The 25,779-nt window shown below is 39.4% G+C and overlaps 1 protein-coding gene across 1 annotated transcript in view; it reads right to left on the bottom strand.

The window, feature by feature from the left end:
- Positions 1-13,576: 13,576 nt before the first annotated feature.
- ddb1 (damage-specific DNA binding protein 1) overlaps positions 13,577-25,779 on the bottom strand; it is a 41,541-nt gene continuing 29,338 nt past the window's right edge. Inside the window, exons 22-27 of the mRNA XM_071489266.1 lie at positions 22,688-22,858; positions 21,249-21,358; positions 20,370-20,539; positions 17,149-17,251; positions 16,212-16,335; positions 13,577-14,244 (exon numbers count right to left, since the gene is read on the bottom strand). Coding sequence (XP_071345367.1) covers positions 14,161-14,244; positions 16,212-16,335; positions 17,149-17,251; positions 20,370-20,539; positions 21,249-21,358; positions 22,688-22,858 — 762 coding nt within the window. The 3' untranslated portion in view covers positions 13,577-14,160. The remainder of the gene's footprint in view (positions 14,245-16,211; positions 16,336-17,148; positions 17,252-20,369; positions 20,540-21,248; positions 21,359-22,687; positions 22,859-25,779) is intronic.

Genomic DNA, 25,779 nt, shown 5'->3' on the forward strand with positions numbered 1-25,779 from the left:
CATGCGCTATGGAACATGTGGCTTTTTTACTGGGTGGATTTACATGGGACTTGAGAAGTGCACCAACTACAATAAGAAGATTCTGTCAGTGGAATTTAAATCAACAGTAGCTGGATCCTCCAGACTGGCCTGGGGCAATTTCCCTCCCAGCACCAATCAGAGCTCCAATGATAAAGATTCATCTGCAGGCTGTGAAGCCTCCTCTGGCCCTTTTGTGACTCCTTAAATTCCTTCTTTTTCTTTCTACCTTGGGCCGTCAAGTATAATCCAGGCTATAAGTACACCAGAGGCACACTTTGATTAAATAGCCCCATAGGAAAAATGCTTTAAGAGATGTTTTCCGGAACGCTTTTCGCAGTTGTTAGGACTTTTTTTCTGCTTTAAAATAATCTGGACCTCAGAGAGCAAAGTTCCCAGAGCAATCAAATCTGTGGACATGTTTCAAATCTGCCCCACAGAGGTCAGCTAAAGAAGTTACACAAGTCAACCAGTAGGTGAAACATTATTTATTTATTTATCTATTTACTGTTACTGTTCCTGACTTGTGACTTTTACCATTTGGAGGCATGCACATATATATCTTTTCTTATATTTTCCCACATGTTGTGTTTAATATGCTCTATCTTGTGTTAAAAAAAAATTATTATGACAGACTGTGAGGTTAAAAATAAAAAATAGGCAATACCTGTTTCTACCCGTGACAGGCTACACTGGAAGTAAAGCATAAATAATTCACACTTTGATGCTGCATGTGGTTGAAATCTTGTGAGCTGGAGAAGGAGAAGATCACCAGGGGTTCACATATCTCAGGCAGAGGTATTTACTGTAATCCTGGCACCAAGGAGAAAAAAATGAGCAGTACAAAGCTAGCAAGGGACTCGTGCCACACCAGTTTCTGAAGATGGCTGGTCCTACAGGGCGTATATACTCCTAGGTATCACCTGGTACTGTACCTTACCCAGATAAGGCTAAACTATGGTATAAACCTGTGTTAAGATTCTACTGGACGCTAAAATCAGACCATTGTTTACATGTGTCTTGTCCTCTTCCCTACTTCACTCATCGTTGACTGGAAGTGCATTTTGACAGTTCTCTCCAAGTTTATGCTTTTCCCTGCATCCACATCTGTAAGACCTGGGTACGCCAGCAACGGAGGATAGTAGTGGTTCCATCTAGACACCAACAGTCATATAATAGAATATATAATAGAAGCCAAACAGTCAAAATAATATGAGGTTGTGTTGACCTGAAGTCTTGGAGTGTGAGCAACACCTACAAAATAAGGAAGGAAGACCAGAGGGAGAAAAATCCCTTCACACTGCAACTAGAGATGTTCAGAACATGTACAGTCATAGCTGAATATCCAAACCGAGCTGACAATATTGAATCATCAGTGTCACTCACCGAACAGTAGCTTTTAGGAGTGGAGCTCCCATCAGTGGTGACTGAAAGGATCGTTGTCAGCTAAGTGTGATGACAGTGTGCAGAAGTCACAGAAACAATCACGATGTCACAGCTGTTTTGCAAATGTGTGACTGCTGTGCTATGAACCTTACAAATAGCCTCAGCTCGTGACTCTATTATCATAGCATCCGTCTTTCCTGCCATTTAACACTTTAACACTTCAGCTGTTGTGAAGGTATTTCCAGAATCCCCAGACTCCTCCAACCATCTGGGTGAAAAAAAAATTACTGTTTGGGTCTTAAAAGAGTCTGGAAATATATTCAGAACAGTGGTAACAGTTGCTAAACCGCCTCTGGATTTTTTACAGATGACCAAGTATTTATTTATTTATTTATTTAGGGTTTTTTTTTGTTTTTGGAAAATAAGACTTGAATGTAACGGTAATTTATGAGAAGCACAAACTGGGAGTAACTTGCAGACAGTGCTGTAGTCTGACTGTAGTCTACAACACCTGATGATTGCAATCAGTGAATTCATACTTTGATCTTTGATGATCATTTTACTGTATTTACAATGACCTGTGACTCAGGATTATATTCATTATTTGTCATATGTTGGTGGTTCCCAACCTGTGGGCCAGGGCCCAATGGTGAGGCGCAAAGGCATTTTAAGTGGCCCGACAAATCATTTGCAAAATAGTACAATTTTGGTATGTGTGTATATCCAACAGTTCCTTATTCTCTGCTCTAAAAAAATCATTTTTTAAATTTTATATTTTATATATATATATATAATGTATTATTTTGCATTATAATGCATATTTTCTTGTATTAAGGCCTATCACTGTAATAAGCCAATGACAGGAGCTTTCTACTTTGTACACTTGTTTGCTATCTCAGTCTGATTGCGTGCTAAAAGATTATATGCATGGCAAAAACATCGAGTGTATCAAAGTGGATAGCTGGTTAGAAACAAGAAGAATTAATCCTGATTATTCAGTCATTATCATTAAAATAAAGTGCTCTTATTTGGCCTCCCTATTGTTACAGGGTCGGATGTGGGCTGATTACATTGTTGAGATTTTCAAGTGGGCCGTACGCTGAAAAGTTGGGAACCACTGTCATATGTTCTTTATTAGGCTTGCATATGAGAAAAAGCCTTTTAGGGCCAGTGTTCATCGCATGATTCTGCAATTCCTTACAGCCCAGCGTTGTACATAAGAGTCCTCCATGTCACCATGCTCCAAAATGCCTCCATCAAGCAAACTCTGCAATGGCCACTTTTTCAGCAGCAGGGTGCTGGATCTTATCCCAGCATGCACTGGGTGTACCACAGACAGCAGCTTCACATGTCTCACATACAGACACACAACATGTACACTCACATTCACACATTTTCTCTTATGTATACAGTATGTTCCTGCTAAACTGAGTCATTCTCCAGCAGATTTCACCCAAAGCATATTTCAGCAACTGTCTCCATCTCTCTAGAGCATGTTGTTAAACTTAACCAGCCGGCCAAGAAACCAACGGCGCTGACAGAATGTCAAATATGTTTAAGTCTTACATTTAATAAGGAATTTGATACATAGGCTCACTGTTGGTTGTCTTCTGCAACTGAGAATTTAAGAAACAGTGATATCTTAGATGTCAGTGTGACTGATGGACCTGCTACAGTAACAGCTAGCAATCTTTTACTTTTGCTTTTCTCTTGCTTAACAGATGCCCACAATAAATCCACCATGCAGAGATTTAGTTTGAAAAAGCCAAGATAGATGTAAACTATTTCCTCAGCTCACTGAAATCAAACCTCATATCGCCAGCTTTGCACATATTGATTTTGGGTGTTTGGTCAGATATTGACTACAGACCTTTACACCTTTGTTTCCATGCAGTGCTTCAGAGGTTCTTATTAAGAAATAAGTCATGTTTATGTGCACAGCCCTTGAACACAGAGTCTCAAAGGCTTCACAGAGCCGGCATTATGAAACAATAAATGAAAACAAACAAATCAAAACAATAAATGAAAATGACAATCCTCAACCTCAGGCCCTCAGTGAAAGCAAGAACAAACTCCCACTAAAACCTCATCACACAAATTGGACCCATTGTTTGGTTTTTTCTTCAAATAAACTCTTTAAAACTAAAACTGAAACGAATGTGCAGAAGCTTTCCACAGAACAGAAGCACATGCTGTTCAGCGTGTACACGTGCTGGACGCTAATGGCTCAGTAACAGTGATCCTGATACAACAGCCATGACATAGAAAATAAGAAATTCTGGTGGTGAAAATTAGCACTGGTAATACCATGGGTGGATGTGTCCTTAGAAACATAGTGGGAAATATTCACAGAATATATGGTGAAGTTGACAAGTACATGTTGGCCTAGATTAAGGTTCTGAAACACAAAGGCTTTGGAAATAAAATGGAGTAGTCAGAGTGGTGGATGGATTACTGAGAGGGGCTACTGGGCTCTGGTTTATTTTTCAGGTTTCACCTGTAAAATGCCACTGGAAGACACATTAAACAACCAGAAAGAAACACAAAATGACCACAAAGAGATGCAAAACAACCACTAAGAGACCTAAAATGACAACAAAGAGACTCAAAACAACCACAAAGAGACTCAATAGGACCACAAAGTGATGCACTATGACTGCAAAGAGACGCAAACAACATCAAAGCGACTCAAAATGACCACAAAGTAACACGAAAGCAAGTAGAAAGAAAGCCAAAGCGACTACATGAGATGGCAAAATGACCGCAAAGAAATTCAAAACAACAAGACGCAAAATGGCCAAGCACAGACACAAAATTTTGCTAGGGTTTGCGAGACGTTTTCTCTCTCTCCTTCAGTGTGAGTGTCGTGCTCGTAGTTTATAAGGGTAAGGTACCCAGGGGCGCATTGTCTCATAATCCATCCCTGGTCAGAGAGAGGAAAACTCAGGAAGGAAAGAAATGTGACATGTCAAGAGTGACAAAGCTATTAGCCTGTTAGCCTGCAATGATTTTACCAACATGCAAAAGGCTGCAAACCTCTCACAGGTGTATGAAGTGTGAGATGCTTCATTGACTCTATTAGTTGGGAAATGTAGTTGCTTACTACATAGTAAGACCTCTCAAACTCCGGCATATCTCCTCATCCCTCTGTTGCCTCCTGAATTCACCTCACCGCTTCAGCAGATCTCTGTTGCCTTTCCCCCGTCTAATGCATTATTCATTCTCATGTTCATGGGCTTTCTCCCATCTTGTGCTTGATCAATAAAACATACTTGTGTGCTTGCTCCCTCACCTCTCCATCCTCTCGTCTTGTTCCTGAAGCCAAACTGTGAGACCATGTTGAGCTGAGAAAACAGCATATATGGATGGCCTTTTCAAACTGGGAGAAAATGACTACAATTCAGGCCATCTCTCGCTGGCGTGAGCTGTGTCTCTAATTTGGGTGGTGAATGGAAGTCAATGCATCTGTTGCTTGCTTAGAGCGCTCCCTCCAAAATCCAGAAAAAGCATCTTCTCAAAAAAGAGATCTTTCTCGTTTTTTACTGTCTTACTCTCAGCAGAATAACTTTAGATACCAGGCTTGACCAGCCTTCATTAAACTTAACTCAACACTGTTGGAAATTTCTAAACATCTTACATGGATTTTATTGTGCTAAAATAAAAATGTTCCCCTGAGCAGTCTGTCATGAACAGATAATGAGACAATGGGCTCAGACATGTAATAAGGCCTTCCACCCCTCCAACAGAAGGGCAACACCGTCACACTGAAAGAGATGCAAAATGGTGTGTAGCTGTTTTTTATCTTCTTGTGTTTGTTTTTGTCCTTTTGTGGATGTTTTGAGAGTGTCCTGTGTCTTTTTGTAATTGGTTTGCATCACTTTTGTAGTCACTTTGGGTATCTTCACTTTGTTTTTCTTTTTGTGGTATGTTGTGTGTCTTATGGTGGTAGTTCCATGTGTCTTTGTGGTCGTTTTGTGGGCAGTTGACTGAGTGCACAACAAGAAATACTGACAGTACTCTGGCCCATGGCCCCTCTGACCACTTGGGTGTCTGGGCCGATGCCCGGTCAGCCCTATCAGTAATCCTTCCATGCCTTCTGCACCATTCATAGTCAAGTTTTTATTGCTGCCTTAACTGCCTCCTTGAAGAGGGGAATAGAGCTAACAAGCTTGCTAATGGTCAGTTAGACACCTCTTTAGCAGAAGCTCATTAGCTTTGGCTCTGTCACTAATGGCACAATAAGTTCACACACTTTAGTAGATATATTTGTACCATCGACTCCTGTCTCATAATTGTCTGCAAACCGTTGCTCTGTTGTGAATCAGTTTTTATCCCAATATAAGTGATTAAATAAAGATGAATGGGAAAACACACAATAGCATCCTCCATTTCAGACTCTCCTCCTCACCATAAAGGTCAGCACTGTCAAGATGGTGTGTTTGCACCTCAAACTTCTCCAAAGTTGAACTCCACACAAATTAATTTTACCATCTCAAGTGGATCCTCTGACTGCAGCAATTCCAATGGAATGAATTGTTTTCACAGCAAAACTTTGCCATTTTAAATTCTTGGTGTGTTCAGGCCTATAGCCCATCTCATTAAAGTAATTCCCCAATGCTCAAAAAGGCTTTGAAATCTGGGGCCCTGAATATCACTCACACACAAGACAATGTGTTTATGGTGAAACTCTGCATTACGTTTCAGCTGCATTTTTACAGTGAACAAAAAGTGTTTGCTTGCTTGTTTGACTTTGTACCAGACATATAAACCTGAAAGGTTGGACTTAGCTGCCTCTCCCACATGAGGCCATCCATCAACCTCTAGCCGGGTTAGTTTAAACCTCCACCAATCAACTGACACAACAAATTACAGTACAATTCATAAGCAGCAGAAGATCACTTCTACTTGAATCAATTTTTACGTTTTTCAAGATGAGAGGCTGCTGATCATTTTAACAGTCCTCCGATTGCTTTTCCGCAGTGTGGGCTTTGTGTAACCTTTGGTTTACAACCCTGAACCATTAATTCTCTTTTTACATTGTAGTTGTAATTGCACCATAATGCTGACCTGACACTGACTGCAGCATGGCATGACTGCACCCTGGCAAGAAGTGAATATGCTCCTTGAGCAAAACCTTGAAGCATCAGTGAAGCTTCTCTTGGTTGATTCTCCATGAGGCCAAATTATTGCACTGTTTTAAGAGTAGTAAGTGCTGGTCATTACACAGACCACAGCATGTTTGTTATGATGTAACCCTCTCTCCCATGAAGTTGGGTGAATTTTTGTGCCCTAAAACATTAAAATCTCATGACTGAAGACAAAGCAAAGGTTAAAGTTGAATATGGGAGTTTTAGCCAACAAGACAAAATGTTGTGTAATCTTTCTGCCTTCTCCTCCTCTCCCCCTACTTCTTCCAGACAGAAAAAATACTGAAAACACTGAACATAACAGATCTGTAAAGGGGTTTGAAATGCCAAAACGTTCTTCTCTTAAAAGAAAGAAAATATAATTAAAGCCTCCAAGTTAATCAGCCATTGTTCTACTTATCTCTGCTGAGATGACTTAGGTTTCACCTGCAAAAGATGAAACGCTAGTAAAATAATTTTACACAAATTATAATTTTATATCATCTAAAGTAGTTATCAGCCTAGCTGAAACACTGCGAGCCAGCATTTATCTCACAAAGTAACATGACACCAAATTAACACCCAAGCACTGGCCCAGATATTCAATTAAGAACCACACATCTGTGAAAGCATCAGCAGAGATTTTACAACAGGTGGTGTAAGCACCTGCTCCTAGTGATAAAACTTGGTTATAAATTTAGGCAATGAGTCCCGTAAATTGGACCTCTATTAAACCAGCCAATGGCTGATGTCGATGCTGGTGGCATTATGTTTTTGGGTCATCCGTGCATCCAATCTGCCCCATTCTTATGAACGCAATATCTCAAGGGAACTCCTTAGATTTAGATCACTGTGACCTCATGAAGCATGTCTCATAGGATCAAATGATAAAGTGATCACATTTTATATGCAAATGGTCAAAGGTCAACTTCACTGTGACATCATTATGTTCAGCAAAAACACTTCTGGCCATTATTCAATGCTGCAACTCAGGATGGGGAGATTGTAATTATGTCTTGCAACCCACTGTCTGGATTGGAGATCTTTTTTGTACAGGAATGGTAGCCTCAGCTAATCACCATGTCTTAACATCAACAATGCTGAATGATTTGAAATCAAACAGTCAAACTATCACTTTAGAGACACCGGCAGGACAGTGAATGCAGGTTCGTGTCAGGCTGTTGAGCTCATGATATCAATGTTTAAAAGAGATTCTTGAGTTGAGACTTTGCAGGCCATGTGACAGGCTCACATCCAGAATTTAAGACCAGATTTTAAATATATATATATTCTTGAGTGTGAAAGGGTCTGGACTTATGTCACATGAATTTGATTGTACAATTTCAAATCAATGACTGTACATGAAGATGGATGATGCTTCTCCTCTTCTGTCCACTGTGCAAAAAGGAAGCAAAAATATCCCGGATAAGGGCGCTGCCATCTTGTTCTGGTGACGCCATTTGGAGCCAGAGTTTGTGCAGTAATGATTGCGTGGTAAGCTGCAGTATCAAGGCCCCGTCCATACAATCACAGCTGTCAATCATGACATCACAACCCATTTTTAAAACATCAAGTAACTAATCAAAACCAAAGTGATCAGAAAAATGAACAGTCGAACATAAAATGGGACTGTTTTTTTTTGCTGATGTGATAAGTCGGTGTGATAAGACCTCTCTAAAATCACAGAAAACATCTCTGGGAAAAATTTTTTTTAACATGTACTTTGATTGTTTTTTTAGTTTGGCGTTTGGCCCGTGTCATGTCTGCTTACATAGAGGGGGTGGAGCCTGTGCCCTGTACTGCAGCCAGCCTCCAGGGAGCGATCGAGATGCTTTGGCTTCACTTTTTGGGAGCGGACATGTTGGCTATCGGTCAGTCTACCTCTTTGGTCAGAAATATAATACTGTACAACTACTGGATGGATTAAGATGAAATTTTCAGCAGACAGGCCTATTAACACTTCCTCGTGGATGAATCCTCCTGACATTCAGTGATTCCCTGACTTTCTAGCTAGCACCACCATTAGGTTGACATTTGTGGGTTTTACTGACAACAGAACCGTCATCTGGTACAAAGTTCCTCTCAGATGAATCATAATAAATTTAGTGGATCTGACTTCTCATCTAGTGCCACAGTTAAGTCAAAATACTGGTCTAACTTTGCTTCCTGACACATGACTAAGCTTCCCATCAGCTGGAGTTTTACTGTGTTTAGTGCTAATTAGCAAATGATCGCATGCTAAGCACCAAAATAAAGGAGGTGAATGTTATAAAGATCATACCTGCTAAACACACGAACTAACAAATAAATATACCAATCAGCTTGCTGATGTTAGCATTTAGCCCAAAGCACTGCTGCGCCTAAGCAGAGCCTCACAGAGCTGCTAGCAACACAAAACTTGTTCAGAAAATAGTTTGACCATTGTAATTACAACAAAATCCAACCCCACAAACACCTGGCACTTTCTCTGCCACATCCTGAGTTTAGTGTTGTGTTTCTTCGCACTTAAAGTGATGCCAGAAAATGTTTGGTTCTCCCTCTGCAAGATAATTATATGTTTGGACGACCAGATTAGCATCTGAACATGGCTATCAGAGAAAAGCAGTTATCAGACACTCGCCCACTGAAAAAATTCACTGCCTAATGTAGGGCACCTCAATTTGAATATTTCATGCAGTATGCTCCAGCATCAAAACCAATCCCATTTTACGTCTAAGCTAACATGATTAGAGGCGCTACATTATTAACACAATCGTCTGGAAACGATTGCAGAGAGTGTACATTAGTGATTTTGAGAACAGTTTTCCATCAATTTCCAGCTTCACAATGACGTGTGGTATCATGGAGTGAGCTGCAGCCATTTCTCTCTCTAATTTTAAAGAGAGATGGCTGCTCCTCTTATCACCAGTACACAGCTGGGGCCCTCAGCGTCTTTTTTTAGGCAGACCACCATGAGTTTCGTGCGTTTGAGTCGAGCCTGAAATCTCCACATCATTGTGTCAGCGCTCACAGACATCTCCTTCCTCCTGTATTATTATGGACAATTGTGGGATTGCGAAGGCAGTAGAGACACTTTTTAACAACAGCACCACTGCAATTTACTAGTAATTCAACTGCACAATAGTTCTGCGGGGTGTTAAAGTCTGAATACATTACTGCAGATGTTTTTTTCTCCAGAATAAGATTTCTACACTCAAAACATCTCAAAGTCAGAATTTGGAACAAGTCATTTCATAAAAAGACATAAAATCCTATAAACCAGAGAGAAGGAAGTCTCTTAGTGGCTAGAAAAACACTTTAACTGCGAAAGTAAAAGTGAAAAACAAAAACAAAAACAAACACCCAGGACCAGATCTACTCTAGCTGGATCATAGACTTGCAGAAAGGTACGGCAACCGGGGGAAAGACTCCCCCTCGGCTGCTGCAGGATGGGAATGACAGTTACAAATGATGTGCCAGAAAGTGGGGGCTCCCTGCCAGGGCCGAATGCATTAACCATGCTGTTTAGACTCCATAAAATAGTCCACTTTTGTCCTGAGGAGAAATATAGAGTTCATCCAGGGACAATGTGGAGTTAAGTTCATTTGAATCTGTGACAAAGAGCTCAGGTTTTCTTTGAGGAGACAAGCGAGTCCAATGAAACACTCAAACACACTTTGACTAAGTGCTCCTGCTCTGAATGGGGAAGCAGCAGCAGACAGCCGGTGGAAACCAAGAGAAGTTGTCAAATGAAAATTATGGTTTTGTGGTCCCGACCTGGATTTGGTCCAGTGCAGTGGGTCCTAATTTGGGGGCCAGGATCCCAGCAGGGGCCTCATGATGCAAGAGAGAGGTTATGAGATGATTAACAAGAAAGAAACAACAGAGAAGGACATTTGTTTATTTTTTGACTTAACCTTATATTGTAGGTAGTACTAAACTAAATACTATATGATATTAAAAAAACGATTTAAAAGGCTACTCCACCAATTCTACACATCAAGATCACTTTACTCATCATGGTTAGTTAGGAGGGAGTTATTTTAAAGCTCTGGGGCCCAAATATCAAAGCTTCAGACACTTTTGGAGCTGGGAAGGACCAGGTCATGGCTGCGGCTCAGTGAGATTAAAAGATGTGAGATGTAGCTGAGAGCCAGATCAGGGTGAGGTGCAAAAAGCTTCTCAGTGAACAGTCAACCAGCCAAAACGGAGCTACAACAACAAAGTAGATAACCACACATCAAACAATCTGAAATGACATTATTTGCTTCATCCTTCCAGCAGCTCCACTGAAGCCACTCGGTGTAATCAATAGGAGACTGGGCATTTTCCAGAGGTGGTTCTACATGGTTGAAGTAAATTCCGCACTGAGAGCCTGTAAACACGGGAAGATATCACCCGCTTTTGCTGTTCAGAGTTATTTAAGGAAGTGTTTCAATTCTCTTTTTTGGAGTATCCTGCTAGAAACAACCTCTGCTTGTTATTATCGACTTCTACTTCACGTAGCGATTTCCCACGTTTCAAAAGAAGCCACAGAGAAGACCTGAACCTCTCGGTTCCAGCTGTGGGTTATATAGTGTGAATAGGTCAAAATAGCTATGAAGTCACACCGAGAGCTCCACATGGACGTTTTGAATTCTGGTGTCCTGTACGTGGGTATAATTTGAATTCACACACAGGTCCTCTACATGGAAACTGTCTATAGTTGCCCGGTCATGACACAACTGCTGGAAACACATCGGCTTGTGCAAGACGGTAATCAACAGACACGAAGAGGTTATGACATGTTAGATGCAGACTGAATAATATTCATGTTTAAACACTACAGAGTTATGGCAGAGCTTCCACACATCTACCAATCTAGTCTCCTTAATGAGACTTTTAGTTGAGAGACATTTGGATTGTGGATGGATCTTGTTTTTGAGATCCATGTCTGAAACGGCATGATGAGTGTTTACAATGGTTTGACGTTCACTGTTTGTTAATTTAAGGCGGAATCAATTTTTTCTGCTATGTTACCTGGAAGCACCAGTGTTTTATTATTTGTGTCAAAAGCTGTTGCTGTTGTAAATAAATTTGTATGCAGTCCTGTCTGTGTCCTGTTTTCTGGCATGTCCTTGGTAATGCATCGCTGCAGTGTGTGTGAACACAAGGGAGTTACCACATTTAGTTACACATTTTGTTTATATAAACCCTTAAGGAAAAATTAAAATCTCATTAACATGATTATCCATACTAGTTGTAAAAAATAGAATATCTTAAATTTAATCTTACACCAATCAAAAGATGAAGATTTTACAATATATGAGGTGAATTTATTAGTTTCATATGCATGTTTAGTTACATCACATTTACCCTCCTTTCAGTCTTTGTATGGTCATGGACTCATATATATTTGCTGGTTTAGTGTATAGATGTTGTTGCCTTCTGCAGTCATGAAACAGATTTAAATATGAAGAGGGATGAGGATGCAAACAATCTGGTGTGAATGGGGAATCGAGTGAAGACACCACCAGAGCAAAACAAAGGCCTGTTTGCCTCAGGATGGTGACAAGGAGACAAAAATAGCTCAGGAGAACTGGCAGAGGACTTCCACCGCCAGTCAGTGACCAGGTTGCTTCAAACCCTCGGCGTAGAGAATTATTACTGAAGCTAGTTTGTACTGTCACCCTGCCAGTATTTCAGCCCATAAGACCTTTGATATCTTCGACTGAAAAAGCTGGTGTGCTCCAATTTGACACTGCTTACTGCAGATGAAAAGAAATATGCACACAACAGAAATTAATGAGGCGCACGAGTAACAATTCATAGTAATATTCAGCATTTTCAGCAGGAAACCCCATGTTTACTATGCACACACTGATTTACTGACACAGAGAGATTTTGATTTTTTTTTTTTTCCCTTTCAATTTCTCTTTTGGGTGCCAAAGATTCATTATGGCTGCGTGGGCTATGGATAGCAAGGCTGCATAAGGTGTAAGCCAGAACCAAGATGTTGTTTTACTGTGATAAACGAGGTCAGTAACAGTGATTGTGGAGCACTCCATGTTTAAGTGCATTAAAATGGATATACTGTATATAAGCAGAAAATGACTAAAATCTGCAGACTTCATGCAAACACTTCAGTCTGAATAGAGGCTTTACATTTAGTTCTATGTAAAGAGCTACTCCACCTTTAGCCTTTAATAAGTTTGTCATAATACCTAAAATACCTGGAGTAGTTCACATCAAACTGGGGCTGCAAATGATTATTTTCATGATTAAAAAATCTGTCAGTTACATTCTTGACTTATCTCCTGGTTCGTAAAACGTCACAAAATGGTAAAACGCACAAGTTGACATATTTAAATTACGTGCTTTGTTTGATCAACAGTTCAAAACCCAAAGATATTGAGTTTATAAGACTAAGAAAACCCACAAAAAATGGTTAACATAAATAATGTTAACCATGTTCACCATCTTGGTTTAGCATGCTAACATTTGCTAATTAGCACTAAACACAAAAACTCAAAGTAGTGGACAAAAAATAAAAACCTCATGACAGCACTAGGTGAAAGATCAAAGTTATTAGAGTTCATCCTCTGGGGACCATGAACATCTGTTATAAATTTAATAGCTATAATTAAAAAAAAGAAATGCAGTGGTACTAGAGGAAGGGGATCATCAAAGGCAGAAGGATTCACCTTCTGGGAACCTTGAATATCTGTACAAACCCAGGTGCCAATTATCCCAGATATTAAGATATTTCACAGGATAACTGAAACATCTCACCTACTGGTGGAACAACAGGAAAACTCAGAGGATCACTAAACTCAGCAGAATTGATCCTCAAGGGATCCTGAATATCTGCAGCCAAATTTCACTGTAATCCATAAGTAGCTGTTGAAATCTTTCAGTCTGGACCAAAGTGATGGACCAACCAACTGACTGACATTGCCAACCACAGAGCCACTACCATGGGGAGACAGTAGATTAAAGGATTAAGAAAAAGTAATTGTAACAACAGCAGAGGAGCCTGATTCTGACAATGGCAAAGGTCAGAACAGAGACAAACTGAAACACAGGTGTTAATAGTACTAAAGCAAAGTTTATTAGAATAAACAAAGAAAACGTCACAGAGACAAAATAGCTATAAATCTATCATTTTCCTCATTTTGTTTCTCGTACAATGTGTTTTACTCCAGACTTCAACAATAAAGTTGAAACGTGTAAATCAGTCAGATTTAAACTGTGGGGTGTCGAGGATATGCTCACCTTCAACCTGCCAGTAACTGTCAGGACGAAGGAATCTCTTTTTTCCTATTTATAGTCACACATTACTCCACACAGACGCAATCACACATGTGCACACAAGCTCAAACACACTCAGACCAATATCTTTACTTTGGTCTTTTTGTTGTCCAAACAGGATGCTACGCACTTCGCCTAGAGACTCGTCTAAATGAGGAGTGTTGCACTCATCGTCTTGCACCTTCAGGGTCTCCACGGTTGACAAATCATTGAAGTCTGAAGGACGAACATGCACAGACTGTTTATTTATAATTATTTACAAATCTGCAAAACCCAAACTGTTCCCTTCCTCGTCGTTCTTGCCCATCATTCCTCCTCGGGATTCTGCTCTTACTCAGCGGGGGGCCGGCTGGCGGTGAGGTTAGTGAATCCTCGTCAGCTCCTCCACAATCTTAATGACCTCGTCTACTGTAGCTTCACGCTTCATACCGCTGCCGTCATCGATCTGAAACACACCAAACAATGAGCCCCCACCACTGGTACAAACCCACTGCCATTTAAGTCCCATTAGATGAACAAACAAACAGGTACATGTATAGAGAGAGGCATGTTACTCAGGCTTTAGTGTTGTGTTGTCATTTTCTGCCATTTTTTTTTTTTTTGTATTTTGTTTATGATTTCATAAGCTTCTGGGAATTTTGATAACACCTTATATTTAGGTACATATTAACCATTAACTAGCTGTTTATTAGCATGCATGCTTTATTAGTTATTATAGAGCACTTATTAATGTCTTATTCTGCATGACCATATTCAACAACTACTTCATCAACATACTTAATAAACATGGTCTATTCTAATTTAACAAAACACACAACTACAAGTGTTAACAGCATCCACATAACTCTAAATTAGGTCTTTCTAACTCTGAATATCTTGGCCATTCTAAAGGGAAGTCTTGCTCATGACTAATTCACCAGTAGTTTGACACTTATTAACCCCCACAGGTGCCTGTACTCTAAAGTTACCCCCTCTTCACTCTCAGTGAATCCATTATAGCACTCAACTGCTGCAATAAACACCCTATTCTCAAGTGATGGGTTACACCTTGAAAAAAATCTATCCATCTGAAGTCAGTTGAGATGCACAGGTTCTATTCCCATTCAGCGGGAGAAGAACAAAGTTGGCACAAGTAGAAAACTCTCCTTTATTAACGGAGCACTTCAAAGATTTTCAAATATATATATTAAAAGATGTTTTAAAGTTTCTTCAAGGATAAGAACTTCAGAATATTGTGTTTATTGCAGCAGCTGAGTGCTATAATGGATTCACTAAGTGACAGAGAAGCAACTTCGGGGAAGCTTGAGCAAGCTTGCCTATACTGATTGACTGCACAATTTTTCAATTTTTTGTTTATTTTTGTTTTCTTCTGTGACTCAATACGATGTAATGAACTAACCTAAAAATTAAACCATCATTTAGCTGTTTTTGGCTTTTTTGCTATACACCATGACTTTTTCCATTGAGATTTAAAGGTTTAAGTTGAGGCTTTTCAGTGAAGCTGCAAAGATTAGTCAATTAATCAAAAAGCTGATAAATAGTTTTAATTAATCTACAACTCTATTGATAATCACTTAATAGTCTAAGCCATTTTTATGCACAGATGTCAAACATTATCTACTATCTGCTATCTGATCTAATTCTGCTGATTTTTCTTGTCTTAACATTACAAGTGAATATCTTTGGATTTTGGACAATAATATTACAGGTCAGGTCCACAATTAATTATCTTAAAGGTGCATAAACTCAGTTCACTTCACTGGAATCTTGGCTGTAAAAACAAATTTCCTGGCAAATAAATTGTTTGCATATTTTGGAGAGTTTTTTTTGTCATCTGGCCTCAAGAGGGACACAGAGATGAGCTTGAAGTGTGTTTTTTTTTTTTTTATGAAATGCAATGAGAAAAAAGAGAGACACAAAGCTGAATATGATTATTTGTTTATCTGCCAGAAGTGGCTTTGCCACCTGTTCTGCTGTGAAAGTTATTCCCAGTTCTCATTCACAGAACACAGGAGCTGTTCATAGAAAATGTCTGAAGGGTGTTTGAAAGTTCAACGTCACTTTAAGTAAAAAAGGAAAGTAAATGATAACACAGTATTATGTTACTTCTTCACCAGATGTTTCTGTTGGACCCCGACTCTAATAACAAGCTTATGTCTCCTTGTTATTAAAATAACTTTCATACCTGTGCCCATCACAGGTAAACACAAGCTGTGCCAACAAGATAGCAATGAAGCTATGAGAGCATGAAGCTATTCAGTGTGCTCACAATACTGAAACAAGTCCAGTACAGATATTTTGTCTCATAAATGCAGAGATGCACAAAAAAAAAAAAAAAGAAGAAATCACATTTAATCTGGTGAAACATGCATTTATATACAAGTATTGATGTGGATAAACATGAGCTCTTACCTGTAGAGTACTGACGACCTCCTGCATCTTGGCCCTGCCGAGATCCAGGAAACTCTCAATCAGATCCCCGTCGATGAATCCCGTGGCCTGCTCCGTCTTACGCTCGGTGTGGAAGGACCTCCAGGTACAGTGGAGTCAAGGAAAATCAATACAAGGACGTTGCCTCGCCCGTGGGTCACATCTTAGGTACAATATCACACATTTTTGCCTCAGGCACAGCTAATTTTTGAATTCTGAAGCACTTTGAATAGTGAAGCAACTTTGTGTCTGTGAAAAGTGCTACATAGATAAACTTTGCTTGCTAAATAAATAGGGTCTCTAATGAAATCAGCACAGGTCGGAGGGTTAGACAGCAGGTATAGCGAGTAAATTATAATACAGCATTGTTGAGCCTGTTGAGCCTGCATTACACATTAGGCTCTGACTGATTATTCTGATACATGTTTTCTTGATAAACTGATTAACTATTTCACCTCAAAATTTGTGAAAGTGCTGTAATTAAAAAAAAATTCTAAGGTGATGGTCATCAAATGTTCTGTTTTGTCCGACTGGGGATCTGAAACCATTAAAACTAAAAAATACTTAATTTGCTTTTGTAAAAGACTAAAGAAACCAAAAAAAAAAAAAATCACATTCGAGAAACTGGAATCATTAGCATTTTCTCTTAAAAAAATCAACTTAAATCTTAAATGAATTATCAAAACCGTTTGATTAATTCTTGATAATCTAATCCATTAATTGATTGATTTCAGCTCTACATACAAATCATATAATCAGATCATGTGGTAGAATGGCCATGTGCATGAGATTTCTATCAAACACCCTTGAAGCCAATTAAACTGACGCCTACAAGACAACACCTCACCAGCCAGTGCAGTGTCGTCTCTGTCGCCGTGGTGACAGATGGTGAGCGTATGTATGAATATGAGAAGGATATAAGCTGTGCTCGATCTTTCCCACGCTCTTGATGACCTTGTTGAGGCGGTTCTGCAGGTCCAGGAGGAGGCTGTACCAGCCCTCAGACAGGGAGGTCACCAGACCTAACACACACACACACACACACACACACACACACACACACACACACACACACACACACACACACACACACACACACACACACACACACACACACACACACACACACACACACACACACACACACACACACACACACACACACACACACACACACACACACACACACACAGAGTTGAAAAGACAACTTTTTTTCTTTTTCCTGCTGCAGCAGATGGTAAACATTTTTGACTTCTCATCAGCAAAAGGGAGGGAAGATGTGCGAAGACTGCACTAATAATAGAACTCACAAAAGCTTTATAATAAATAAACGATCATTAGTGTGACTGCAATCCTGCCAATGTATGTTCCATGCTTGTATGCTGGGACCGTGTTCGGAGTATAGTAGTGATTTCAATACTTCAATAATTCAAGACCTTTCTAAAATGTTTTATTTTACTGAGAGATTTCTCTGTATATCTTGGAGTCGCGGAGCTTTGAGGGAGTAGCATGCTTCCCTCTCCACTAAAAATTCAAGTTAGACAGTGAGTGCATTATTCTGATGCTCTGGGGAAATAATCTGCACTGAAATTGACAGCACAAAGAGTTACACTGATTTGTAATGCAGAGCTTGTTTTTCTGTATGTGAAGCCACGAAAGAGCTGGAGTTCGGGGACAAACTGCCAGGAACAGTTTGGAAGACAGTACAGTAGGGCTGCAACTATTGATTACTAGATAGTAAAAAAAATGTCTGTCACAAAAAGATAGATCTTTTATACGACACATTTAATGTCAATGTCAATCTAGGTACAACCTCATGTTGTACCTAGATTTGTTTTTCTATTATGAAGTAAAATTTTCATACCAGTATTTTTATTTTATTTATTTATTTGCAGTTATTTGTTTTTGTGCGTTTCCACTCACCTTATTTTGAGAATAAAAAGAGAATGAAGGCATTTGGTTTAATGGCACCTGACTGGAGAAATGTTTTCTCACTGCACCAATTCTACTATTCACAGTAGTGGACGGAAACACACATTCACCTGCATTATCTTTTGCTGAATTCCTTGAAATTCTGTTGAAATTTGGGAGGAAACTTGACAAATGACTCCATGATTTGCATATTGTTTCGCCCTGCTGACATGTCAAAATCCCAGAGGTGATGAATTCAAATGTATTCATCAAGTGACGTAAAACAGAGACAAGCAGCAAATCCTCACACCTGAGAAGCTAGAACTAAAGAATGTTAATCATTTTTACCTAAAAAATGTTATTATATCAATAAACTCATGATGAGAACTGGTGATACAGTAACTTGATTTAACAAGCACAGAGACCGCCACAAAAATCCACAATTATCCCATCGTTGACTCCATTTCTCTTTATTTTACTGCATCATGAGTCAGACGTACCTACTGTATGTTGCAAAGTAACAGGTGAATCAATTACCTGTATAAAGTTTAATCAGGATGGACTGATTTTTTTTAGATTCCAGAGTGTCAAATAAAATCAACTCTTCACCTATAAAGTCTTAAGAGAAAACAAATTACCAGCATTTAAAGTTAGAGATTAACTCAAGTTCATTCAAAGTTTGTCCACTTCCTTTTGGGTAGAAAAATCTTGCAGCTCTACAGCTTCTTCCAAGAACCATCTAATGTATTACACCGTATGGCAGAGTGGTAAGACTAACAGGGGCATTTTTCTTCATTACACACTGCAGCCTAATTTGGTTTATGGACTACTGTGGGAAGTTCTTACTGAAATGTACAATGGTGATTCTCATTTCCTGTTCAACTTTCCTCAGAGACTTTTTAAAGAATCAGAGTGTTGAGGTGATGTATGTGCAGTGTGTTGGTGCTGTGGGAGCGCAAGGGGAAAATTACTCCTGTGTCCGAATGATGTGCACTCCCTGTTTTTCATCTCTGCCATCATTAAGGCCAGACTGAAAGTTACTGGTTTAAATCTGAGTAATGAGGTGTAAAACTGATTTCTCGCCCTTTCTTCCTCCTTCCTGAAATGGAAACAGTTTAGAATAAATGGTTTTGACAGGAGTTTGAGCTCCCATTACTGCAGTCTGATGATTATAGGAAATGCTTGAGATGAGAACGGTGTCTGTGCTGTGCTTCAGTCTCAAACTGACAACTAGTAGTGAACTATTTATTCAGTTAGTTCAACTTAATGCTCATGCCTGTGTTTACTTTCCTGCATTTACTTAATGAATATTCACTTTTTCCTGCAGTTCCTCAGTTGTGGATATTGCAAAACCTCAGTAAAAAAAAAACAAAAAAAACAAAAAACTAATAACGGTCTGTACAGCTGGATAGTACCAGTTTTTGTGATTTGGGTGAACTAACCCTTTAGGAAAAAATCCAAGGGTTAAAAGATAAAAATCAGGCTTTTTCACTTTCTTGCTGACAACTGGATGAGAAGACTGAATGACTCTTTTATCTTGGTTAGCTTAGCTTAGCACAAAGACTGGAAATAGGAGGAAACTGCTAGCCAGGCTCTGACAAAGTATGTCTACCAGCACCTCTGAAGCTCACCAATTAACACATCACAGCTTGTTTATTTAACTGCTATAAACCCTGAAGTGAAAAATGACAATTTGTGGTTTTATGGACAGTAATGTTTCTTTGTAGAGACTCTAGGAAACTACTGCTTCCAGCAATAAATAGTCTGAAATGTAATATTCCCATAAAAACCCTAAAAACAATAAAAAGAATTTAAAAAAACCTAAAAACACTTCAGTTTTTGGACAGATTAAATACACAAGATATAATATGTTAATTAGAGGTGTTAGGAGATTTTGGACAAAGCCAGGCGAGCTGTTTCCCTTCATTTCCCCTCTGTTTTTGTGCTAAGCTAAGCTAATTACTCATCTTGTCATCTGACTCTCAGCAACAAAGCAAATAAGCATGTTCCCCAAATACAGAAGTAGTCATTTCAGAGGATAAATGGGGTCAAATTTTTATCAGGCTTTTTCAAAAGAGCCTGATAAAATGTTATTGGGGCTCATGAACAGTTGATATTTAACACAGTAGAGGTTTACCTACAACAATATTTTTCCTCTTATGAGAATGTGTGTGTGTGTGTGCGTGCATGCAAGTGCCTTTGTGAGGGTGAAATTGTCTGTGCACCTACCAATCATGCCATTAACGGTGCCGAAAAGCACGGAGCCCTGAGTGGGCGTGGAGCTCTCGCCCAGGTTCTGAAGCACCAGCGAGCCATGGCAGAAGACGTTGACAAACTCCCCGAGGTGGAAGACCCCCACCTCCTGCAGGTGCTGCCGCTCCTCATCTGTGGTGGCCGCACTGAACGCAAGAAGGACAGCCGGAGAGATTACGAACAAGTGGGAGGTAGAGGCGGGAGGGAGCAAATAAAAGTGTAAGAACAAAAAGAACATGATGTCAAAGGCAAAGTAAAAAAATTGTAGGGGGTAAGAGTGATCGATTAAGAAAAAGAAAAACAATTGGGCCAGAGATATCAGAGATGTTGGGAAAGGTCAGAGAATGGTGGAGAGGTAATGGATGAAAGGGTGAAGAACAGAGGAGAGAGCAACAGGAAAAGAGATGTGATACAAAAATAAAGGTCAAAAGCATTGAGTGGTCCAACCTGATGTATTAGGTGGAAAATAAGTGGTGGCATAAATGTAACACACTCGCTTTCAGGCCACATCTTTCTCCTTTTCCCTTGAACTCAGCACTTGTCTAGTAATAAAGTGACTGAAGTGAGAAATGCAGCCGAGCAGCTAAAAGCTCAGTAGTGAAATGACTGATAATTTCCAAAACAAATGCAAGGACAATGCTGTTGCACCACATTTGTATCAATGATGTGGCTCTAAAAAGCATCATGGGACTGAGTGTAGCCTCCTAATGACATCATGTTGGTTTCAGTGGATAAATATTGAAGGTGATTTAGAAACTTCTTGTTTTCTAGGGACTACAATGATTACAGAAAGGGCTGAAAAACCCCACTGCACTTCAGCATTGATAGATATTATATATTTGATGTCTTCCTCACCTGTCCTTCTGGCAAACAAACAGGTTGAAGGCGTTCTCTGCCCCCAGGAAATTGTCATCGTCCAGGATTTCCACTGCACTCATCCAGTTTGGATTGAAGTCACGAGCAATCTGACCAAAGAACAGGAGATATGTTGGATAAAACGGTAAACAACACGGAGGCGGTGAGCTAAAACCAGGGTGGTTCTCATCTCCAAGTAAATGCTGCTTTATCTATGAGCAAACAAGTGCTGAAATCCAGACACACAGTCAATGTTTCAGTACAAGTACAAGGGCAACAGACTCTTTAAATGCCCTTGAAGACACACGATGTTCTATCCTTGTAGGTAAACAGCTCTGTGCGCACTAGGGATATTTATATGTGGCTAACGTTAGCAGTCTTCTTTCCGCGCAGGTTAACGCGCACATCCCTGTGGTGAATCTGGTAATAACAATAGAATAAACGTGCATTGCTCCGCTCGACCGGAGCGACATAGCTTGTGTACAACCTCATTTGGATTTTCCAGGTCAAAATACTGCCACTGTGCTGGTTTTATGATATGTCATTTGTCCCACTTTGCTTGTTTACAACATCCAGGCATTTCCCACGTCTGTAAAGACACTTAAAGCTGGAGTGCGGAGCAAATTCAAGCAATTGCCAAACGAGTTCACACAACGCTGATCAACCAGGTACATTTCTCTGAATTTCTCAGTTAGAATGTAAATAAAATATTCCTTCTCTTTTAGCTGTGTTTTTGGTCTCTACCAACTCCTTAGGAAATATCTGGCTCTTTAGCTGCTGAATGCTCCACTTCGTTCACCAGCTGGCCTCTTAAATGTGTCAGTCTGCCATTTGGTGCTGGCCAGGTAGCAGAGTAACAGATTTTCACAGCTCTTTTGCTGAAAACAGCTGCATGCTGCGTCCAGGAAAAAAAGCTAAAGGGAGTGGTGAGGGTGAACCAAAACAGTAAAGCTGCAGGCTGGAAAACCAAAACGCTGATCTGAGAGATGCTCAATGTCTCCCACAGAGCTGAGGCCAATTCTAGAGCTGGTTGACAATAATCTGTGGGTTTGTCAGAACAAACATGATCCATTGTGAAAATGAAAATATTGATTCTAGCTGCTTCAAGGAAACAATGATTTGGAATGTATGAACATGGCGTTTTCAATGGTTACAAATTTCTACTTTAAATCTAAAATTTAAGGCACTTTCACAAATGTTCTTACTGAATAAATTCAAGACCTTTTGTTCTCCCGAAAAGAATTACTACAGCACCGCAGCATGCATTCAGCAGTGTGCGTGACTTGTCGTCAAATCACTTCATCTTCCCACAACAAATCAATTTGATCACTGCGCTTTTAAAACGGTGGGAGATGATGTATATATCAGAGAAAACGTTTGGCAGAGAGAGAAAAAAAACCCCATTCATCTATATACAGCTGAGAGAAATTAAACCTCACCTCTTCAAAGTTACCCTCCATGGGTTTGTATGCCAGCAGCAGGACGGACCTCATCAGGTCTCCCACCAGGATGAAATCACCTTTGGTCTTCAGGTAAAGGGCCATGATATTGTTGTAGTGGTTACACTCTGTTCTCAGCTCCTTCTCAGCCGTCCACTCGTACAAACGGACCTGAAACAAACAGTCAAGGTGAGTAATTGTTTGTTGTCGTACAAGGCGCCAGAAGGTAAGCGGATCGGTAATTAGCTGCAGCGGGACCTGATGAAGGAGCTAACATTTTCGTTTCATGTTGCCATCACTCTGGATTAAATGTGCCTCAGTGAGTGTGAGGTTGAGGTGTAAATCAGCAGTCTGAGTTATCAGCTGTCACATTACATCAACAGCTAATTGTTAATTACACTCCTCCTTTTCACTGTGTGACATTGTAAAACAATGGTTTTGGGGAGAGTGGGTGACGGAGGGGTGGAGGTGTGTCTATGGATCTAATTGCTGTTCATTTGACATCATAACATGAAGAATTCCGGTGATTCCAGAGTTCACGGACAAATGTACTTTTAAGTAAATAAAAGAAGAAATAAAACTTATCTTTGACTGCTCGTCTGGGAACGAGGAGCTCAGTCAATATTCATTTTTTTTTAGAGGAAACCAAAAGTGCAATCTTCTTAATGTGACATTTTATTTAGTGTAATGTCACCTTCATAGTTTATATTTTCTTCATATGACTTTCACATTTTTATTCTTGGATTTTCTTATCATCCCCCCAATAATTTTTTTAACACTTTATTTTTTTAAACACTTTTGTTCCCATTTTTTTTTCTCTGTTCTCACATTCTGTTTAACGTTGTTTCTTAATTTCTTCTTTCTTCTCTTATATTTCCTTTCATGTGAAGCACTTTGATGTGAATCTCTGCATGAACAGTGCTGCACAAAGCAAATGTTAGTTTGTTTGTTTTTATACTTAAAAGGAAGAATCCTCCTCATCAGCATTCTACTTCATCCAGCGACCGCCATCTTATTTATTTCTTCTTATTATTTCAGTGCATTGGTTGCCCAACAGGAAACTTTATCCCCACTGACTAAAAAGAATTTTAAAAATATATCTGCTGGTAATGATAAGGCAGCCCCGTTTGATCACTAATCATTTTAAACGATGCAAATGAATGAAATGAAAAATGAATGCATTTGGTCATAACGTGGAAATACATGTAACTCATTTACACATAACATAACCCAACTTAAAACCACAACTTTTTACACTTTGTTTTGTTTTTTTGTGAAGGTAAAACAAACTAGATAACCTGATAATTAGAGCTTTAGATGTGGATTTTCTTTTACCTGGGGTTTAACCCTGGGTTCCAGTTTTTACAGCTAAGATAACCATCTTTTGCTGTAGCTTCAGATTTAACACACTGACATGTAGGTGGCATCAATCTTCTCAAATTCTTGGAAAGAAAGCAAATAATCCTGTTTTCCAAAGGTCACACTATTTTTTTAATGCCTAAACGTACATTTAGTTTGTATTTCAAACAGGTTATCAAGAAATATTAAATACATTTTTAGCACTCCCACCAAAAATGAATACAGGCTTCAAAATGTTGGGAATCAGGTCAACGTAAATACTGGCACATGATGCTACTGGTTGCTGCTTCTGGACAAAGTCGTGATGTCTAATAAATTTTTGCTGCGTCTTCTAGTATTACATATTTGTGGCCATTTCTACTTCAGTTAAGAGAATTTGCTACTTTTCCAAACAAAACCATTTCACAACACTCAGATTAAGGGATTCTGACATAAATATGGAGTTTGAACAATTGACAGCGATGAATTTAACCATTTACAGCCCAGAAAATGTCAGAAGAAAGAGAATAGTGCATCAGTGTGCTGTGTCCAGTTGATGAAAAGAAGGCGTTTCACAAGCAACTAATGTCAGTTATATTATGTTCCACTGAGGCTGCTGTCAAAGGGGAAAACTGATATCACTTCAATGATGGATTAGTCCTTAACAACTATTTAACTTTAATGCGTAATAGTGAGTTTAAGTGGAAAAATTTGCTCCTAGATTCAAAGAAAATGACTCAAAATAAAACACAAAGTCTGTGACTGATGTTTGAAATTTAAAGATTTTCAGTGATTCTGTAAAGTAATTTTAATACTTTGGTAATTTAGAGTTACATTATTTCTTTAAAGTCAAATTGAATGAAAATGTTATCAAAAGGAGGTGGTAGTACTGTGTGATGAGTTCCAGATATCGGCAATCCACAACTATTTGATTCGCAATATCTTAAAATAAAGCTGCCTTTTCAATCTTTTAATCCCTTTAATCTATCTCTAGCTCAGTGGGGATGAGCAGAGTATTACAGGACAGTAGGGGGGAGGCGGTTTCTTTCAAACTGCATGTCAAGTGATTTCACACAGCAATCCATATAGGATAAATCTACTTAGATATTGGACTTTAAAATGACTGAGGAGGCACTTCTCTTCCTGAACACATCACATGTTTCTTAGGCAATCAAAGAGAAGAAAGTTAAAACACACAAGTCATCCAGAGGTTGACTCACTGGTGAGAAAAAAAAAAACATTTGAGTCTCAAAAAAGTGAGGTATTGAACTTAAACTTAGAGAAGGTCGCCTGGACCAGACTGTTTTCTGATCTAGATTGTGACTACGAACCTCAACACTCAATACCAATCTAAACATGGCCTCAAATGCTGGTCAGATTATTGGTCTTACATTATTAAATGCTGATGAAGTGAGAAATTTGACATGACCTGTTGAAATGAAAACAGGTTTGTGTAGAAACATATTATTTTAAAAGGTTTTTCATATTGTTACAAGACTTGGGAAATATATTGGTATTGAAAACTTTTAAACTCCCCCGGCCGTAGGGATTACATTAACACATTATCTCCACCCTGGCTCCACCACTGTGCTCTGCCTCTGGACATTTAGCTGTCCCATTACTCAGAGGAGCCTGTGGTGGCTCATCTCAGGGCTTTTCTCTGCTCTGGCTGCACAGAGGTGGACTGAACCTTGAGCTGCAGAGCCTTTTCAGCCACCAACCACCAACCACCACTATCTCTCCAACCTTGTAGT

The sequence above is a fragment of the Trachinotus anak genome, unplaced genomic scaffold (genome assembly GCF_046630095.1).
Source record: "Trachinotus anak isolate AG129_WGS33_773 ecotype Australia unplaced genomic scaffold, CSIRO_AGI_Tana_v1 ptg000011l, whole genome shotgun sequence".
NCBI lineage: Eukaryota > Metazoa > Chordata > Actinopteri > Carangiformes > Carangidae > Trachinotus > Trachinotus anak.